Below are 21,912 nucleotides of genomic sequence, written 5' to 3'. Positions count from 1 at the left end.
CCCGTTTGCCTAAATAAAATTCCCTCACAATATTATTCATGCCTCCAGTCTGTCCAATTTACACAACACCCAGCAATAACCACCGCCAAGTTCTTAATAGCACGGACTCTAACAAATCCTGTACGACAAAATACTAATACTTCTATCATCTATTCGTCTCTCCACAGCTTCCTGCATAGAACGACTATAACCAAATTATAAATACCGTTGACTATCAATACATGAAGTAACTGTATGAAACATATGAAATAAAGCACGACAATTGTGCAAGATTGTCCAACAGGATAAATGCATTGGTAAATTATTATCTATATACACTATTGTAATCAATCATCCCGGAAAACAGGGACGGAAATGAAGAGGGGGGTAACCTACACTAAAAACAATTATAAAAATTTATTAGAATATTAACTATCAATTATGTAATTAAGAAACAATACCATTGGTGATGGAGAAAGTTAAAGTGTACTTAATCATGCAAATTGGTGAAATTTATTAGATTATTAATGTTCACACCTAAGAAGTGCTAGAGAGATGGGAGCCACATAAGATACTCTCTTGACCTCCCATTCAACTGATATAGGGAAGCTTGGATGGACGAAGTCTGCATCGTTTCGTGAATACACACAAGATATCGGAGTTTAATGTGAGCTCAGACACTGAAATTGTTGTACTCATAATAAAAGACAATTGTTCCATTGCATTATAAAAGTTTTGTATAAGCTTAAGAATATTTGGTATATAATGAAATATTATTTTAGTACGATTGAGAAAATATAATGGCAACCACGTTTCCTTGGTGGGTGCAAAGATATCCCGGAAGGGGCACGGTGAGAGATGGAGTAGGGAAGTTGTTACGATAAGAGTGTGGCACAGGAAATGGCAGGACCACATATAGACTAGTGCTGGTTAACGCAACACGATCAGAGGGTAGGTAGTTTGTCACAAACACCATAATATCCTGGGACTGTGTCTTCATATCCACGTGCTTGCCCGTGCCGATTGGTAGTAAGTATCTCGTCATAATAACATTGTGCCTTATTCCGATCGCATTCGGCTTTGAGGAACCCCCAGGCGCATAATTATCTCAAATGAATAATTAATCACTAAACATTAAGCCCTTTGCACATCGCATGTCCGCATTATACACGTCGGATTTATTAGTTTCTTCTGTGTACTTAACTGTCTATTTGTGTTGCATTTTGAAGCTTGGATTTTAGTCACTTTTTTATCTACTATGTTTTGTGACTGACATCAGCGTTTACATTATTTTGTATTGCATCTTCCTATAGGGCAACTAATTTGTGTTATGTACAAGAACAGGGTTGAACGATGAAAAAGCCTACCGATTTTACAACATATATAAGTATTTTGATTTCGGTGCATCTATTTGAAAATTCATTCTGAGGAAAAACTAGCTCATACGCGGACCTATAGTAATTGTTGAATTGAAGAATGAGACCGCAATGAAAATGAAGAAAAATGCAATGGATGTAGTTTATAATAGTTTGAGTGGAAAGTGTTGGTTTTGATCTTCGGCGGATCACATTTATATATATATATATATATATATATATATATATATATATATATATATATATATATATATATATATATATATATATATATATATATATATATATATATATATATAAGGAGAAAATTGGTAGCGTAGTCGTTCCTTGAGGCGTGGAAGCGAAGTTCAGTAGGACAGTGAGCCGTTTGAGAAAAACGGAGATGTTTCTTTGCTTTATTGATGCGATTTGTTCAGGTTGTGTCCAGTTTTCAAATCCTTCTACAGGCCTGTGCGTGTGTATAATTTGGGAGTAATCTCCCACGGGCTTTGAGTGTGAGCTCGTTTGTAGGGTGATTCAATGTACGAGTGTGTGTGGCTTGGCCACACAAACTCTTACATTCCTTAGATGTGCATACGTATGTAATACGTATGCACATCCCAGTGAATTCACCCTTCCTATTGATCAGTGTACGTGTATTAATCAGTGTATTACGTGGTCATAATAATTATATAAAAGTTTATAGGGGGGGCTGACACTCCACCAGCCGACGCAGTTCGAATTGACTTAAGTGGCTGCATAGGCGGCGCACAAGACCCTCAGATGTTGTCGGAGGCCCTCTCCTCAGAAAAAAAGTTGCGGGCAATGCTTGAGGTAGTGTTCTAGGGTGGCTTCTGGGTGGCTGCAGTGACGACATCTTTTTTCTCCTGCTGTCGGGTTGGTCTTGATTTGCCAGTAACAACGGTCCTCCAGTCGCAGACGGAAGAGCAGTTTCCACTTTTCTAGGGGTGGAGCGAGGAAGTACAAGGGGCTCGTAGTCTGTGACTGTCCTGTACCACCTCGCCCTTTCTGACACCTCTGCCTCCAGTCTGTGCTGAAGGAACCGTTATACCTGGTTAAGAGCCCTGGTGCATATGCGCAACTGATTTCTGCTGAGAGGGACGACAACATCGACTTCGGGTCTTTGGCGCGCCGCTTCTGCTGCGGCGTCAGCTAGCTCATTTCCTGGGACGCCTACATGGCTCGGCACCCAGTTTAGCGTAACACTCCTGCCTTGCTGATGTAGCTTCAGCAGGAGTGCTAGGATGGAGGTCAGTAGGCGTACATTGTCACTGGGCTGTGTCGATTCTAAGCTGCCTAGCAGAGACTGTGAATCCGTGTGGATCACTACAGGACCAGCTCGAGATATTAGAGCATACTCTAACGCTCCTTGGACCGCTATGGCCTCAGCTTGGAGAGTGGACGCATGATCAGATACTCTCCTGCCGAAGGTCAAACCATCCGTCACAAAAGCAGCCCCCGCACTACGGGGCCTGTTGGGGTCTACGGAGCCATCCGTATAATAGACCGCCATTCCAGGTTCCGGCAGTGCGCGGATGCCTTGTAGAGCCTGCGCTCGTACTCTTTCCTGATCACATAACTTCTTCTTACTGGGAAGCTTTGTGACAACAAAGGTTGCAGGTATCGACAGCCATGGCGGTGGGGACTTGAACTCTGGGTGAGGAGAGTCCCTACCCTTCTCAAGGAGAGCACTGGTGAGCCTAAAAAAGTCCAGGAGCCCAGCCGTCTGTGATAGCCAGGTACCGGATTGGATAAGATTATCCACCCGTCCCAGAGCTATCACAAGGCTCTGACTCAGCTCAGCTTCTGGGGCTCTGGACTATCTTGGCAAGAAAGTCGACCTCCAGCCTTCTGACCCGTGATGTTAATGAAGGCAATGAAGCCTCTTTCTGGAGGTTAACAATCTTATTCCAAGGTTGAGCTCCCAGGATAATCCTTGCTGCTTCATTTTGGCAAGGCTCCAGGGCTTCAAGCTTAGCAGTCGCCACAGGTATGAGAGCTGGGGCAGCGTAGTCCACTAAACTGCGGACTGCTTGCACATAGAATGTGCGAAGGACCTGGTGCGTGGCACCAAGTACCTTCCCCGTCATTGCTTTCATGACTGTGGTTCTCGCCTTCAGCCTCTCCTTGAGATAGGCCAGTTCCTTCTGAAAGGAGAGCAACCTATCAATCCAGACCCCCAGGTACTGAAACTGGTGGACCCAGTCCAGCCTGAGGCCCTGGATGGAGAGGTGCTCCCCCTCACTTCAGAGTCGAATCGCCATGGCCTTCGACTTGGTAGGGGAGATCTTTAACCCTAACCTGCAACATTCCGTTACCACAATGTTTAAACAGCGCTGGGCTCTGTTGAAGCACTGCCGTTTCCCAGTAATTATAAGTGCAAGGACATCTGCGTAGCAGATAACCTTGCACCCATTGGGTAGTGGTAGTTCCAGAATGTTGGAGACGAGCACATTGAACAGAGTGGGGCTGAGGACCCCCCCCCCCCTGTGGAGTGCCATTCTCCAGCATTCTGGCCTCTGATATGTGACCCTGAAATTTTACTTTCGCTGACCGGTGACTGAGATAGTCAGCAATCCAAGAAAGCAGCTTGCCTTTTACGCCCTTGCGAGCAAGGGTGTCTAATATCACAAGTGGACTGGCCAGCTCGAACGCCTTTTCCAAATCCAAAAAGACCACGATGGACGGAGTGCCACTGGCAGCATTGAGGAGTGTTGCTATACTGTTTGCTGTGCCAGTGACTAAAACCAATGCGCTATCTCTTGATAGCGCATTGGTTTAAGTCACTGTAACTTTGTTATGGGTTAGCTGGGTTCGAATCCTCGGCTCGTCCACGTTTCAATTTCCATCGAATGCCTCCATCGAGCGATTCTTCAGTCTCGACTACGATGGCATGGAATTAAAAGTGATTTGTGGTTGAAAAAATATATAAATTGATCACTGGGAACCATTCAGTGTAAATGTATATACATACATAATTGTGTGTGTGTGTATTTACCTAGTTGTATTTTACGGGAAGGGGAGCTATGCTCGTGAGGTCCCGTCTTCATATCTCATTTTATCTAAACTATTTTTAAATTCATATATTGTTTTTGCACACACCACTTTCTCATCTAACTTGTTCCAACTGTCTATTACTCTGTGAGGAAAGCTGTTCTTTTTCACATCTCTTCTATAGCTGTCTTTTTTTATTTTCTTTCCGTGTCCTCTTGTATTTCTATCATCCCATTTTATCAGATTCTCTCTATCAGTAATTTCTATGCCTTTCATGATTCTGTAAATAGCTATCAAATCTCCTCTCTCTCTTCTTTGCTCTAGTGTCTGTAGTTCAAGTTTTGCCAGTCTCTCTTCATATGATAGTTTTGAGAGTGTTGGTGCCAATTTTGTAATTGCTCTTTGTATTCTTTCAATTTTTTTATACATTTTTTTGCACTTGGTGACCATATCGTTGCTGCATATTCCAATCTTGGTCTTATCAGAGTGATTAGAATTTTCTTCACCATTTCTTCATCCAGGTATGTAAATGCAACTTTGATTGTTCTTATTAAATTATAGGTTTCTCCAAAAATCTTATTTATATGTTTCTCAGGTGACATATTATTCATAACAATGACTCATAGGTCCTTCTCATTTTCTACTTTTTTTATTCCTTCTTCTCCCAATTTATATGCTCCTGTTATTCTGTTTTTGCTTTTTCCAAATTCCATTATACTACACTTTTTTGTATTGAACTCCATCTCCCACTTCCTACTCCATTCCTGTATTTTATTTAGATCACTCTGTAGTGACTCACAATCTTCTTCCGTGTTCACTCTTTTCAGTAGTTTTGCATCATCTGCAAAGAAGCTCATATAGCTTTCAATTCCTTCATCCATATCATTAATATATATAGCAAACATTATTGGGGCCAGTACTGTTCCTTGTGGAACACCGCTTATTACTCCATCCCATTTTGAGTGTTTGTCTCTTATCACTACTCTCATTTTTCTTTCTTGCAAAAAGTTTTCCATCCAATTAAGCAGTTTGCCCTGTATTCCTCCTTCAGTTTCTAATTTCTTAAGCAACTTCTTATGTGGTACTTTGTCAAAAGCTTTTTTTAGGTCTAGAAATGCACAATCAGTCCATCCATCTCTTTCTTGTATTATATCTATTAGCCTTGAATAGAAACATTGAATTGGTGACGCATGATCGTCCTTGTCTGAATCCAAATTGTCTTGGATTTAGCACGTTTTTTTTCTAAATATTTTACCCATCTATTTTTGACAATTCTTTCACAAATTGTTGCTATTGTACTTGTTAGGGAGACTGGTCTATAGTTGTTAGGGTCTTCTTTATTTCCTCCTTTATATATGGGTACTATATTTGCTTTTTTCCAGTCTTCTGGAACTTTTCCTTCTTCCAAGGAACTGTTTATTATGCTATGTATTTTGTCTGCCAGTTCATTCCTGCATTCTTTCAAAATCCAGTTTACTATTTCATCTGGTCCATGCGATTTTCTGACATCAAGATTACTCAAGTGGTTCAATATTTCGTTCTTTGTTACTTCTATTTCTTTCATGGGAGGGACTTTCTCTTTCCATTCGATCTCTTCAGGTTGTATGTTCTCCCTTGTAAACACTGATTTAAAATGTTTGTTCATAATTTCAGCCATTTCAATTTCCTCTGTGTATTCAACTCCTCCTTGTCTTATTTTCTCCAAGTCTTGTTTGTTTTTCAATTTGTTGTTTACAAATCTGTAAAATAGTTTTGGTTGATCTTTACACTTTTCTATGACATCTTTTTCATATTTTCTCTTTTCCTCTCTGCATGCTTGTACGTATTCATTTCTATAACAAGTATATATTTTCCATTTTTCAGGTCTTCTGTCTTTTTTCCATCTGGTCCAAGCTTTGTCTCTTTTGTCTGTTAACTCCCTACAACTTCTATTGTACCAGCATTTTACATATTCTTTTTCTTGTTTTTGTCTTGGGACATACTTTTCCACTCCTTTTTTGTAAATTTTTGTCAAAATATTCCATTTCTCTTCCACTGTTGTTTCTTCTTTGTATATTTCTTCCCAGTTTTCTTTTTGAAAGAATTCTCTTATTTTATCAAAGTTTGTTTTTTCATACATCATTCTTCCTTTTCTATATTGTTCATTTCATTTCATGTATTTTTCTTCATTTAGTTCCACTTCAATCAATATGTGGTCACTTTTACTTATTGGTGTTTTATATCCAATCTTGTCCACTATTCTAGGTTCAGATGTAATTATTAGGCCTAGTCTCGATGGTTCTTCCTCATTTCTATACTTAGTGTTCTCCTGTATCCACTGTGTCATTGTATTGTCAGTAATCATCTCAAGTAGAGCGTTTCCCCATGAGCCGTCTCCACCCTTTACTGTCATCTCTTCCCAGCATATTTCTTTGCAATTAAAGTCGCCCATCATAACTATTCTTCCTCCATCTTCCATTACCTTATTTAATGTTATCTTTGTGTCCTCTAACATACTTTTATGTTCACTCTCTTCCCACGAGGCTGTTTTTGGAGGCACATAATTTATCACAAACTTTCTGCTCTTCTTATCTCTGTCTTCCACTTCGATCATAATCATCTCTACTGTATTCTTTCCATATGTGACATACCTCATGTTTATATCCTTCTTAGTCAGGAACATAACTCCACCCCCTTGCTTTGTCTCTCTGTTTCTAATCCAATAATTATATGCATCATGTCCTACACTGTTGGGTGGTAGTGGACCTTTTAATTTTGTTTCTACAATTCCCATTATGTCCGGTTCTTTTTCCTTCAAATAATCATTCAGCTCATTCAATTAGACTGTTATTGCTGTTGTTGTAGACAACCAGGTCTTCTATTCTTTTGGAAAATCTCTTGCCACTGCCTTGTGTTATCTTATATTTCATATGTTGGTGTTGTAGTCAAGGGAATTTATAGTTCTAAGGTGTGGATGAAATGATGGAGGCATTGGTATTTTGTCGCTTATTGTTGTTTGATAGAGTAGATGAGAAAGTGGGTAGTTATTAGAGGGTGTTGTGTAAATTGGGCAGTGCAGCAGTATGCGTGATACTGTAAGGGGAACTTTACTTTGGTATATAGGAGTTATGAGGTATAATGGAGTGTATTTGACGTGGTGTTGTTTGGGTCGTGTTACCTTGTTGATTTGTGTAGGATTTGTTAAAGCAACTAGATGTTGGTTAGAATTGGATATGTATTCGATCATTCCAGTTAGGTCCGATGAATTGGGAGATCTAGGAGGCTTATATATGGTTTAGTATGCAGTGTGTGTGGCTAGTACTGAGATGGGATGGATTTCTGCTTGCTTGTTTAGTGTTAAGGATACAGTGAATATTGTGGATAGGGGAGATCCGTCTTGTTTTTTTACAAAGATTACAAAGGATTACAAAGGCGGAGCATGCCGACAGGAGACCTTTTGATCCATATCTAGGTCGGATGCGAAAAAAAAATCATATTAATAATAAAACAATAAATAAAAACTATAATAATGTAAATAACAAATAAAATACATAAATAAATGCATAGGTATAGTTAAATAATAAACAAACAGGTAAATAGTAAATAATAATAAATTGACATATAACTAATAATAAATGAAAATCAGACAGACAAATGATAACAAAACAAAAGCAAATAATATAAGATAAATTATAATCATTACAGCATCTTACTTAGCTATTTATCTAACTGATTCTTAAAGCTTCAAACTGAACTACATTGCACTACCTGTGCAGGAAGTTTATTCCATTCATTTACTACACGGTTGGCAAAATTGTTTCTACCTACTTCCAAATTGAATCTATTTCCGGACAGTTTGAGACCATTGTTTCTTGTCTGATTGTCATTCAATGTGAACATTTTGTCACTTTTGATGTTGTCAATTCCCTTTAAAATCTTAAAGACCTGTATCAAGTCACCTCAGAGTCTACGCTTTTTTAGGGAAAACAGATTCATGTGTTTTAGTCGATTTTCGTATGATTTATTTTTGATATTTGGAATCAGTTTTGTGGCTCGCCGTTGTACTTTTTCCAGTCTGTCAATGTCTTTAATGAGATTCGGTGACCATACAGAAACAGCATATTCCAAATGTGGACGAACTAACGATTTATATAGCTTGTTAATGAGTGATGGACTTTTGAAATCAAAAGATCGCGCAATTAGTCCCAGAATCTTATTTGCTTTCTCAGAGGCTGAAATACACTGCTTAGATGATTTGAGGTCGTTACTGATAATTACGCCGAGATCTTTTTCACTATCCACTTTTGTTAACGAATTACCAAATAACTTGTAATCGTACTTACTGTTATTTTTACCTATGTGCATTACCTTGCATTTACTTGTGTTAAATTTCATTAGCCACTTTTCAGACCATTTCTGTAATTGATCTAAATCTTCTTGAATATCTAATTGGTTTGAGTGATAATTTGCCACTCCGCACAGTTTTGTATCATCAGCAAATTTGGAGACAGTAGATTTTAGTCCATGGTCTATATCATTTATATATACTATGAATAGAAGTGGTCCAAGAACGGAACCCTGAGGAACTCCACTTGCAACACTTTTCCATCCAGAAGTTTTTCCATTTAAAACAACTCTCTGTTTTCGACCATTCATCCATTTACTAGTCCAACCTAATAGGCTACCACTTATTCCATGCAAAGCTAATTTAGTAAGTAGTCTTTCGTGTGGGACGGTATCAAAAGCTTTTGCAAAGTCTAGATATATTAAATCTATATTGTTTCTTTTGTCATAATTCGAGATAACTGTGTTGTAGAATTCGAGTAAGTTAGTCACGCAAGAACGTTTCCGTCTGAAACCATGCTGGCTATCATTTATCAAACGGTTACTTTCTAAATGATGTTCGATAGCATCTCTGATGATAGTTTCCATTATTTTTTCTACGATTGAAGTCAAACTTATAGGCCTATAGTTATTTGGTTTCTTTTTGTCACCTTTTTTGAATATGGGAGTAACATTAGCTAGCTTCCATTCTCTTGGGACATCTCCGGATATGATGGATTTCTTGAAAATAATTTCTAATGGAACAACAATCTCATTTTTTATTTCCTTTAAGATTCTTGGATGCCAACCGTCGGGCCCTGGTGTTTTATTGACTTTGAGTTTGTCTATACACCTTTTAATTTTTTCTTTTGTTATATTTACCGTAGTGAGTAAGTTTACCCCAGACTTTTCACAGGTTTCAGTTTGGAATTCACTTTGAGGTGTTTCGTTTACGAATACCGAGCTAAAATAATTGTTTAAGATATTACACATTCCTTCATTTGAATATTCAAGTTGACCGTCAGCAGATAATAGTGGACCAATGTGATTCCTAACAACCTTTTTATCTCTAATGTAACTATAGAATTCTTTGGGATTCTCTTTGGATTTATCAGCGATTTTCATTTCGTATTGTCGTTTTCTTTTTCTTATTGTCTTTTTTAAATCTCTCTGTATTGATACATAACTTTCATAGTCATTAGATGCACCCGAGCACTTATATTTCTTATAAGCCTGTCTCTTTTTAGCAATACTTTTTTCAGTTTCTTTGTCGAGCCACTTTGGGCGAGCCTGATTTGGGGGGCGTCTGTCCTAAAAGGAATGTAAGTTTGAATCATCTTAGTGAGCGTATTTTGAAATATTTCCCACATCTGATCTACAGGTCTTTCGTTTAATTTTGCCTCCCAATCTGTAAGCTGAAGCTCCTGACGTAGTCCTATGAACTGAGCTTTACTGAAATCAGGTATTTTAGAAACACAAGTATCTATTCTAAAATTGTTTAGGAGTTTGAATCTAACTAAGTTGTGATCGCTATTTGCAACAGATTCACCGACTTCTACATCAGTTACCATGCTTTCGCGGCTAGTGATCAAAAGATCGAGTAAGTTTCCATATCTTGTGGGCTCTTTTACATGCTGAATTAAGTAATTGTCACCAAGAAAATCAATCAAGCGACTACCTATATGGCCATGTTCAAGGGTCATCCAATCAATGTCAGTAAAATTGAAATCACCCATTATCAATAAATCCCGGTTGCAGAAACTAGACAGTTCTTGAAATAACAGTTGGTCGTCTGCTAATGGACTGTTTGGGTTTGGGTTTTTTGGGCGAGAACTTTACTGATGTGGAATGATTAATGTTCTCCATTGCATGGTTTCACTCGGAGAGTTAGATCTCTTCTTGAAGTGGAAGGGCTGTAAGTCTTGGGGTGGATAAGGGTAAGGGATGAACGGGGTGGATGAGAGTCATAATGGACTGGAGGTGGTTGTATAAAAGGTTACTGTACTCTTTTCTTCGGGTGAGAGGATTATGGCTATTTGGGTGGATGGGGTGGGGGCAGGTGTTGAAAGGGTGTGTGGTTGTGGGTTTTGGTGGCTAGAGACAACAATGTTGGTTGCACTTGAAATTCTTGTGCTTCGAAAGAGTGGTATGTGTGGTTGGGCTGGTCACTGGTGAGGGAGTGTGGTGGTTTGCACAAGGGATAGTTGTACGAGTCTGGATAGTCTCTCTTGGTGTAGTTGTTTGAGAGGATCTATTGGGCTAGGCTCATCTGACTGATGAACTGTAGTGCTTCTGCATGTGTGATTCCTGGTGTGATCACCCTGGGTTGCGCTCGTGATCGGGCTTCTCTAGAACTGATGCATTCTGAGTCTCAGACACAGAACCTCCTTTTCCTATTGGTATATTGGGCGATCTGAGGAAGATGCGGGGTAGTCTTGTTCTCAGTTTATTCATTTGGATGGGTCTGAGTATGTGGTTCCACGTGTGGGGACTGAGCAATGTATACAAATGCCTTCTGGGCGGCGACATCGTTTTCTAAAGTGTCCAAAGTGCTGGCAATTGAAGTAACACCACGGGCGTGGATAGTATTTCTCTTCATATCTTAAATAACGTTGATTGAAGGTGATTATTAGTGTTGAGGAACTGCTTTTTTGTACCGTTTATAGGTTTCTCAACTCGTACACTTGTATTACTTTTGATCGTCTCGCTATTCTTTCCGTTATTTCTTCTGTGTGGTATTGTAGAGGTGGACAGCGGACTACTCCCATGATAGTGTTAAATGTTCTATGTGGTGTTTGAATTGTGCGCCTGCCAGGGTCGTTAGAGCTTTGACTTTGTCATACTGAGCTCTTGCTTGTAATTTTATTGTTTGGGTATCTCCTTGGGGATACATATCACGGGGAGTTCCAAATTGATCCTCAAATTTGTCACTCTCATTCTTTGCTATCGATTCATTGTTGGTAGATTTCAGGACCAAGAACCTTGGGTAATCCAAATCAGAGTTCACTTTTTCATGGTATGGGTTAAACTGATGGTTAGCAGGGCTTGGTAAGCTCAGGAATCAGGAATGCTATATCTCTCCGTGGGATTGTGGTTGTAACTCTTGATTGTGATGCTTAGGTCTGTTAATAACGCCGACGGCTTTAATCATTATCTCCTATGGAGAAAGTCTTTAATTACTCTGGTGTTACCATTATAGATTGTTGTTGAGTTCGGAGGTGGGCTTCATTACTTCGCTTACTTTTGAGGTGGTGCGGGGTTGGGTAGGATAACAGGGACTTTGGTTTTTGGAAGGCTATTGATCCCTCCTTGTTGTAGTATCTTTTTTTTTTATGATAATATACCTCGTTATAAATGACCAAGCTGGTTAGGTTTACGAAGATTGGTCAGGGTAATTTTTCTAGTCCCCTCTCTGTGTGTGGTGAGTAGAATGGACCATAAATATGGCTGCTAAGTCGAGGCGGCTGCTGATGAGCTGTGCTTCCCCCTACCCTCACACAGGCGACCACTGGGCCTATGCCGTCTACCGTGTGGATAACTAAGAGCTACAAGTGGTAATCTGTTCCCATCGTCACGCACCGTCGCCGGTGGGCTTATGGCTGTTAGTTGGAAATAAATATTATTGTTATTTGGAAAAACGGTAACTGAATATACCGTAGGTCTCAGTCACTTCACTCTTAGCAACCCCCATGTGGAAGCAGATCCCGAGGTGAACCATTTGGAGGTGGTAGGTCAGCAGTTAGTCCTCCTTTTCCAGGTTTCCTCAATCAACTTTCTTTTACTTTGCAATGCTATTTCCATGTTTTCTGTTATGTGTTTTGTGTGTTTATCCCTGCTTTTAGTCGCTGAAAATAGGGAGAGAACAATTTTGAAAAGTACTCATGAAAAGGATAGAAAAATTAAAATGTATGCATTTCTTTCAGTTGGATATTGTAAAAAAAATGTTTTGTTTTGCTTTTTAGTCTTTACTGTATATTAATAAGAACTAAATGACCATTTCTTTCTCTCAATAGGTTTGTGTTGAAAAGGGTACGCAGTAATCTATAGGCACAATGTTGAGACTGATAGCATGGATAATGGCCTTCAACTTTAAACTGTCCATGGCGACAGCCTACAAACCCTCCTCCTCCGTTGGTTCTCTTCTCGAAGAGGTAGGGTTTTCCCGTGCGTGCATAGGACATGCCTTGGCGCAATGCCTCCACCAGAGCAACCCAGTCGATTCCCCGTCAGCGCTCCCCATTTTACAAGAGCTCCTAACATCTATCAAAAACCTTACCGCAAGCGTTCACAAAGAATACTCTACTCAGGAATATCCCAAGCCTAACCCTTCGTCCTTGCCTTGGCTTCCGCGAAATTGCCAGGATCTGAAAGAGGCAGGAGATGAAGGTCGAGGCGTAAGGGTGATTTACCCCTACAGTTGTTGTCCAGAGTGGCGTGAATATGTTCTGTGCGATCAGGTAACCGATGGTGGAGGGTGGATTGTTATACAACATCGCAATGAATCAGTACCACACGAGGACTTCTACAGAACATGGGTTGAATACGAGTTTGGGTTTGGTGACCTAAAGAAGGAATTCTGGGCAGGACTTAATCTTTTGCACTATCTCACCTCTGAAAGTCTCCAGGAACTCAGGATAGAGCTTGAGGATTTTGAAAATATCGAACGTTTTGCCAAGTATGGCGCTTTCCACATAGAAGGCGCTAGAGCTAACTACAAGATGCACATCAGCAGGTAATGTTCATCTCTTACTGAAGAAAGTTTATGCGTAATTTGCACCTATAACTAGAAAATTTTCAGTCAGTATTAACAGGCTAAAGTAACTTAAATCTTTGGTGTCTGTATTCGATGCCTGTGTTTATTCTGGCTCTCGTCAGACAACTTTATTCAGCTGAGCTAAACCCTTGACATGTATATCAATATCAATGTAACTACCGTTAGGCTATGTAATCATCTGAGAGAACCTTTGTTAACGTCTTTGGATGAATATTGTCAACAACTGTACATACTTTGAACTGCTGTCAAGTGATCAAAGGTTGACAAGTGTCTTTAGGATCCAATAAAGAAAGAAAAGAATAAGTAAACTTATACAAACGGGGCGTTTGTACCCTGCTATAACGTCATATTGTGCATCATTCTTATGGCACCATTTCTAACATAGTGTGTCGTTGCTACGACACCAGTCTGACGTCATGTACTCGTAGCTTTCCATGCATGGGCACCCCTCTTTGATTCCTCCCACTTCTTTCAGTATGGTGACCATGTCAGGTTCATAAACGACCGCAAGCAGAAAACAAGTGGTCATGCAAATCATTACTCTTGTGACAAAAAATGCACTCAGATCACATGTTGGGCTAGAAACGTTGCCTCGGTACTGGGAGGTAAGATCCTGTTCACACTATCGGTTTGAACCGCGCTGAAACTGCGGCGGTACTACATATTCAAGGAAAAACTCGGCGGTTGCGTGTAACTGAACTGCGTCGGTTCAAACCACAAGTGTGGACGAGAGATGTCACCACTACAACCACCAAGCTCATTATCGATAAAATTGGGGATGGTCTTCAACTCAAATTCTGCTTTCATTGCAAGTCAACTCTGCATTTTTCGATGCTAGACAACATTTCAAGCCCCATGTTTGATAATTCTGCATCCTTTGCCGCAAGTGTGTTCAACAGTATAATAATATCTCTTCGGGTTAGTACATACTAGTACCTTGCGCGTATAGACAGCAACTATACTGAAACAACTGGGTGGAATTACAGAAGGGCGCCAGCCATCTATCCCAGGGAGCTGTCCCCATTGCCCTTCTCCCCTAAATATGATAGTGCTTATGCCATTCTGACTACATTTTGTATGGCATGCCTCTTGTGCCATATATAGTGTTCTTGTGATACCATTCTGACACTACACGAACTTTCTAAAGACTCCCTCTGAAGTTGTTTTACCTGGCATTCATATGAAGTCATTCTGACATCATAATTCGTGTGCTGTTACCATTACATTATTCTGACATCACAATTATTATGCAGTTCTTAGGAGGTCATTCACATGCCTCAATTTGTGGCTTTCCTATGTCATACTAAGGTCAACAGAATTGTGTGTTATTCCCATAACGTCATCCTGAAGTCCTTGGCATACGATAGTGTCCTTTTTATAGAGCCCCAAACAAGACTATGGTACAAGAAAGTATGACAACAACCATTTCTTATATGATACGCAGGTACAGTGGAAATGCAGGAGATTCAATGGCCAAACACAACGGGATGGCTTTCAGTACTTATGATCATGACAATGACCAGCATTCTCACCTCAACTGTGCTGCCAGGTAAGACAAATCCAATGAGGGAAATGGGGACTGGAGGTTCAAATTTTATGAAAGTTATGATCTGTCAGAGGTATATATTACCATATAAACTATATATATTACTACATATATGGTTGCAGATACTTAGGAGCATGGTGGCACAAGTCTTGTTGGGACAGCAACCTGAACGGTAAGTATCAAGTGGGTACTATCACCAACCATGATGGCATCATCTGGAGACATTTCCGAGGAGACAATTACTCCCTGCGTCACACTGAGATGAAGATTCGCCCCAGTTTTCCTAGGTCTCTTAGTGAAGAATGATTCTAGGTGTCAAGTCTGATGATATTTCTTGTTTGAATTACAAGTTGACTCAGTTTTATAGGCCTCAGTTCCAGATGTCAGAAAACTCAGACAAAATATGATAATGAGATAAAAATAGTTTCTCCAGTTTTTACACACTAGCCAGCAGTCAGCAGTGTCGATAGGTAGTTGTGAGGTAGTTAATTTACTTGCTATGTGTTTATTGTGCCTGCTGCTTATTAGTGCCCGGTTTTTCGGTGCACACACGACATATTCATTGTTTTTGATACCATATAAGACCCATTACTACCACAAGAAGTGGATAGAAAATGTATTACCCAAGTAATATATAAAAAACTAAGATTCTGCTTCTGGTTGTCCAAGGTTTAACTGGATGGTGTTGACTGCCAACAATTGTATTTAGCTGTATTCTTTAATATTGGAATATTACTTACTCGGAAGTGTTTGATAATTTGGAGCTCTGATGATTTTTTTCATCATACATGCCACATTGGCATCTCACAAGAATTTGATCTTAATACATAACTGTCCCAAATTTATTAGTTTTCATGAAAATTAGTTATTTTCTTTGCATGCCACTGAAACTAGGAAGTCCTTTGAGTGAGGTTTTCTGTTAAAACATATAAATGATGCTTATGTTCAAATATGTGTTTTGCTTGTGGAGTGGACTGCGCATGCATGTATATGATCACATTGCAATTATAACCCTGTAAGTACACGTTAACTGGATGAAAGCCATCTATCTATTTACCAAGGGCCTACCTCCTTATAAGGGAGGTAGCCGCCCATGGCATGCACCCATTCTCACCCATTCCAGTCCCGTCTACCGCCTATTGTTTCCATCTCATCTTAGATCCAAGTGGGCGAAGGGTCCACTACGAGGTAAAATGAAAGTAAGTCACATATTTTGTCATGGAGACGCTTCTTTTTGGATGAATCGGTTGCATTTTGATATTCATCGTCTCTTCATTTCAGCCAGTCAGATTTGTACTTCAACATAAACCAAATTTGTATGATCTAGCAATGCATCAGAATAGATTCTTGCATTTTCAAAGGACCTAGATGATGCATTTGAAGGCATCGTTTGTAGAAGTTAATCTAATACCTAATGTTGGGGTTTGGTGGAAGCAGTGGGAGGGGGAGGTGTTATTGTACCACTTTCTCATCCAGGATTCTCCAGAGGGAGCAAAAGTTAAACAGTATGCACAATTTTCTTCTTTAAAAGGCAAAGCATCATTTACATTTTGCCCCATAATAGTTAACATTCACCCTAGTTGGGGTGGGGGTGGAGTGAGTGAAGACTCGATGACTTTATTTGGGTTTTGGGTGAAGACTCGGTGACTATATAAGGGTTCTAGGGGAACAGAGCCTCACGACTAGGGAATAGGCTACGTGCCCCAGTTGTGTGTGCTAGTGGGAGGTAACATAACCAAATATTAGATTAGGTCTGGTTAGGGTAGGGTGAAAATAAATTTCTGGGCGTTTTCTTGATGATTTGAGTGATTCTGTCATTTATTCCTATAAAAAAGAATTATAATAATAATTCATTTTGCTCCCCCCCCCCCCCACTCAAAACTCCAGTTTCCCAACATGGTCTTCCATATTGTTGGAGTAAGTGCTAATGGGAATGAATACAAAACATGTGATTTCTGATTGAATCGAACAATTTAACCATTCAAGTTAGCAAGAAAATTATATACAGTACTTGGTATATTTCTTCTTACCCTAATCAGGTCAAACCTATGTTTAGCTGGCCTAACCTGGGTCGCATGTTACTTAGTCATGTTAATCATTTAGCTGAGAATGAACCCCAGGACCCCCAGTTTTATGTATTTGACAGGGAGCCCATAGACCTCCAGTGGGGTACAGTTTACCTGGCTGAGGGGCTTTGTGTTTCCAAACTGGATCCACTGGGGATTTATTTTGTCTGCTTTTTAAGAGTCAAATTTATTTGTAAGGAATAATTTGTAACCTAAAGTTATAAGAGATGAAATTTATTGTGATGATCTAGATATGACAGGTATGAAGAAGTAAAGTGTATGTACACTTGCAAGTGTTATCGAGTATTTCTTAGTATTTTGAAAGCAAGTTGAAATTAGGGTAAGAATAGAGAAGAAGATTAATGGTGAATATTTTTCAATATATGGCTCACTAGCATCACTACCATCTATTATTGTGCGCCAGAAACTAGTGATGCTCACAGTTTTTTTTTGTCATTTTGTATATCTGATATTTATCATAATAAAGGCATCATAGTACATTTGAGTATTATCATAATTTTTTGAACAGCTGAAATGGGTGGGGTGTCATCCCCGTAGGTCCAGTGGGTTATACTTCCCATTTATAAGAGTATTAACTATACCATCATATGTTGGACCTTAATTAGTCTTAGACCTTTGCTAAGCAGTCACTGAAAGTACACGATGCTTTTGGCCAATTAGTAGAACAGGGAGAACAAATATTGCACTTGTCTTCAGAACCAGTTATTTTTCAAGCTCCACTGAGTCAACAAATCTAAGTTCTTAATTAATGACCTACCAACTCTGAACCATCTATTACTCTGGACATTGATTTGGGGGCAGCCCCATATCAACGCGACACAGGCAACAGTCCAATTTTTTTTTTTTTTTTTTTTTTTTTTTTTTTCACAGAGAGATCTGTTGGAGGGCCCAGAGACCATTGGATTGTAGGTTTTCCATTTAGTGAAACTTAAAGAACAATTATCATTATTATTGCCTGATATATGGAGACCTAATCCCTAGATCCAACTCTCCTTTATTGTTATTTATCCTAATTCCATATAAGAAAATAAGAAATTAACCTTTACATTATCAAATACAATAAATTTTATTTTGCTGTATTGATTATGGTCACCAAAAGATAACATTCAACTGTAGGGTAAATTCATACTTACATACATACATACATATACCAAAGGCTTTTTCCCCCTTACACGGGGGGTAGCCAAAAAGAAAAAGGCATAGAAATCACTCCCACCCATTTCATTTCCCATATATTCCACTCTCCTCCACCCTCCTCCCTCCCTCCTATCTTGGCACCTTCTGGATGATGGGTCATCCCTGCATCCTGTCCACTGCCCTGGGTCAGAAGCGGTGTCGCAAGACACAGCCCATCCACAGCAAGGCCGCTTCATAAATTCGGCGACCCCCCCTATCTGTCCCCTCATGCAGGAAAGGAGAAGATGGGGAGAAATCCCTTCGGGCTGCATCAAATTTTTTCTCATACATACTTCCTCATCCCCCATCTCCCACCCACTCCCCCTCATGCATCACAGCATCATCTATACACAACCCTTCTCCATTCACCCTCTCCCGTCCTTCCTCTACAGACATTCCTCTCTTTTGTAAAGCCCCTTTCACCCCATCCATCCATCTCATCCTAGGACGCCCCCTCATATTCACTCCTTCCACCTCCGCCTTCCACATTTCTTTTACTAATCTTTCTTCACTGATTCTTTCTGTGTGTCCAAACCATCCTAATACTCTTTCATCAACCCTATCTCCCAGCTCCCTTTCCACCCCTGTTCTCCTCCTCACCTCCTCATTTCTCACTCTATCTAGACTAGTAACCCCTATCATACTTCTCAGACATTTCATCTCAAACACATTCAAACTCCTTCTCTCTTCCTCTCTCATGTTCCATGTTTCTGCCCCGTACATTGCTGTTGGCACAATCACTCCTTCATATAACCTCCTCTTAGCATCCATTCCCAGATGTCTATTTCTCATTACACTTTTTAATCCACCAAGGCATTTACTCGCTTCTCTCAATCTACATTCTACCTCCAACCCCACTCCTCCCTTTCCTGTCACATTCGCACCCAAGTATCTGAAACTATCCACTTCCTCCAGTTTCTCACCCTTAATGCTCACTTCCAGCCTACTGTCACTCTCTCCCCTTGTACATCTCATCACCTTACTTTTACCCACATTTATCTTCAGCTTCCTTCTTTCACACACCTTCTCAAACTCTGTAACTAACTTCCTCAATCCCTCCTCTGATCCTGCTACAAGCGCAGTGTTGTCAGCAAAGAAACAACTGGCTCACCTCCCACTTTTCTCCATTTTCTTTAATCATCTCCAACCCGTGACCCACTACCCTTGCATTCACCTCTCGCACCACCCCATCCATGTAAAGATTGAACAGCCAGGGCGACATAACACATCCCTGACGAAGTCCCACCTTTACCTCAAACCATTCACTCTCTCCATTTCTAATCCTAACGCAAGCTCTACTACTCTCATAAAAACTCTTCACTGCTCTTAACAGCTTTCCTCCTATCCCATATATCTGCAGTACCTCCCACAGTGCCTTCCTGTCTACCCTGTCGTAAGCCTTTTCCAGATCCATAAAAGCCCAAAAAATATCCTTACCTTTTCCTATAGCTTTCTCACATATCTGTCTTATCACAAAAATCTGATCTACACATCCCCTACCTGTCCTAAAACCACACTGCTCCTCACCAATTACTCCCTGTGTTCCTCTCCTAATCCTCTCAATCAAGGCCCTCCCATAAGCCTTTCCAACTACACTCAACAAGCTGATCCCTCTGTAACTACTACACTCACACTTGTCCCCCTTTCCTTTGTAAAGCAGAACTATACAGGCACTCCTCCAGTCCTCTGGCACTCTACCCTCTCTTAAACAAACATTAAATAACCTCACCAGCCAGTCCACCATAACTTTACCTCCTTTCTTCAGACATTCTGCATGGCATCCATCCAACCCAGGTGCCTTACCTGCTGTCATCATCTTAACAGCTGCTTTCACTTCATCCTTCCCTATTTCTCCTCCATTTTCCTCACTCATCCTCCTCATTTTCTTAGCGCTTCCCACTGCAACTACCTATCTCTCCCTATCCTCCTTCACATTTAGCAACTCCCTAAAATACTTTGCCAACCTTCCTCTCACTGCCTTCTCTCCATCTGCACCTTTTACCTTTTCTTCTCTACTTGATTTGCCTCCTCTTCCTCTTTTAACTTCCTTCCAAAACATCTTTTTATTACTTTCAAAATTTTCTGTCATACTCTTTCCCCATTTCACATCTGCTCTCCTCTTTGCTTCCTTTATCTTATGCTTAACTTCCTTTCTCTTTACTTTGTACCTCTCACAATTTGATAAAAAAGAAATGAAGTAGGTTTTCTGGTAGTAAGTGGATGTGATATTTATGGCATAAAAAAATAAACTATGTCAGATCTATGCAGAAACCAGGAAAGGCTTCAATTATTTTTAATGTATATGGCATTTATCATGTATGATATATCATTTTTAAAATGTTTTGATTATAATTTGTGTAAACTGCAATAAAATGTATTGTGATATTGTGTACTATTCTTAACATCGAAAAAAAAAAAAGAATACAAAGACAAAAGGGCCCAGTAATGCCGATTGTCCGAAGTCACCGACATTATGTCTGTAGTGGTTAATACTATATAAACAATGATTGCGGAAAACCGGCACTATCGTACGCCATGTCAACAAACGGCGACCGGATAATAATGAAGATGAAGGGATTAGCAAAAATGTAAAGATTAAAAATATAGACAAGAGCAGTGTAATGCAAGGTGAAGATAACTATTTCCATGGATTTAATGTGGGAGGAAATGACAACCTCCCCCGACTAGTAAATTTAGAGGAGAAACTAACAGAAATGAATGAAAATTGGGAAGCTAAGTTTAACCAAATATATTTAATTACTCAAAGAGTTGATAAGCTGGAAGAATTAAAGGAGAATAAAAGCCTAACTAAAGAAAGAGTAGAATTAAAAAGACAGTTAAGAGAAGTAAAGGAAGAGAATGAGGCATTAAAGAGGAGTAATAAAGAGAATAAAGAGTCCATAGCAAAAGATGTAAGTGGTTGGAAGAAAGTACAAGAGAAAAATAAAATTGAATTTAGAGGTATAATGAAACAGCAGATGAAAGGACAAACTGAAAACACAGTTATTAAAGTGATGAGGGAGAAGGAGAATATAGTAAGAGACTTGGCAGATAAAAAGAAATGTATAATTATATTAGGGATGGAAGAGAAGTATAATCCAAATAGGACTACAAGAATAAAGGAGGAAAAGGAAAAAGTAAATAAGATATTAGAAGTAGTTCAAAAAAATGAACCAGAAATAGGGAAACAAATAGAGGAAATGTATAGGCACGAGAAATACAATACAGATAAGACCACACCAATTAAAGTTAAATTCAGGTCACAAACGACAGCAGAGAATATCTTAGCAAAAACAGGGAAATTAACAGACAGTGATCAATATAAAAAGATATGGATAAAAAGAGAAATGAGTAAAGAGGAAAGAGAGGATGAGAAGACAAAAAGACTAGAAGCTAAAAAAAAAAAAAAAAAAAAAAAGAACAGAGACAGAAAGAGAAATTCTATAGGAGAGTAGTGAATATGAAAGTGAGGAAATGGTTCATAGCAGAGGAAAACAGATGGGAAACAGAAAACACAATGGAAGTAACAGAAAATTAAAAGTATCTTACACAAATATAGATGGCTTGATTGAAATGAATGATTATCTGAAGGAAAAAGAACCGGACATAATGGGAATTGTAGAGACAAAATTAAAAGGTCCACTACCACCCAACATCCCTTAAATGCAAAAACAGCCC

At 39.4% G+C, this 21,912-nt stretch overlaps 1 protein-coding gene across 2 annotated transcripts; it reads left to right on the top strand.

Moving 5' to 3' along the window:
• Positions 1-853: 853 nt before the first annotated feature.
• Positions 854-20,619, top strand: LOC143024882 (techylectin-5A-like). Of its 2 annotated transcripts, none has more exons than XM_076184240.1 (4): positions 854-930; positions 12,665-13,383; positions 14,870-14,974; positions 15,094-20,619. In XM_076184240.1, exons 2-4 carry the CDS (start codon positions 12,704-12,706, stop codon positions 15,275-15,277), a joined length of 969 nt encoding a protein of 322 aa, XP_076040355.1. In that variant the 5' UTR covers positions 854-930; positions 12,665-12,703; the 3' UTR covers positions 15,278-20,619. The 2 variants fall into 2 exon arrangements, with proteins under 2 accessions (XP_076040355.1, XP_076040354.1); XM_076184239.1 differs by having other exon boundaries at positions 894-1,008.
• The last annotated feature ends 1,293 nt before the right edge of the window (positions 20,620-21,912 follow it).

This window comes from Oratosquilla oratoria, chromosome 4 (assembly GCF_046742065.1).
Source record: "Oratosquilla oratoria isolate Oo_2021 chromosome 4, ASM4674206v1, whole genome shotgun sequence".
Lineage (NCBI taxonomy): Eukaryota > Metazoa > Arthropoda > Malacostraca > Stomatopoda > Squillidae > Oratosquilla > Oratosquilla oratoria.
Note: the sequence above shows the minus strand (reverse complement) of the source record. Positions and strands in the feature narration are given on the sequence as shown.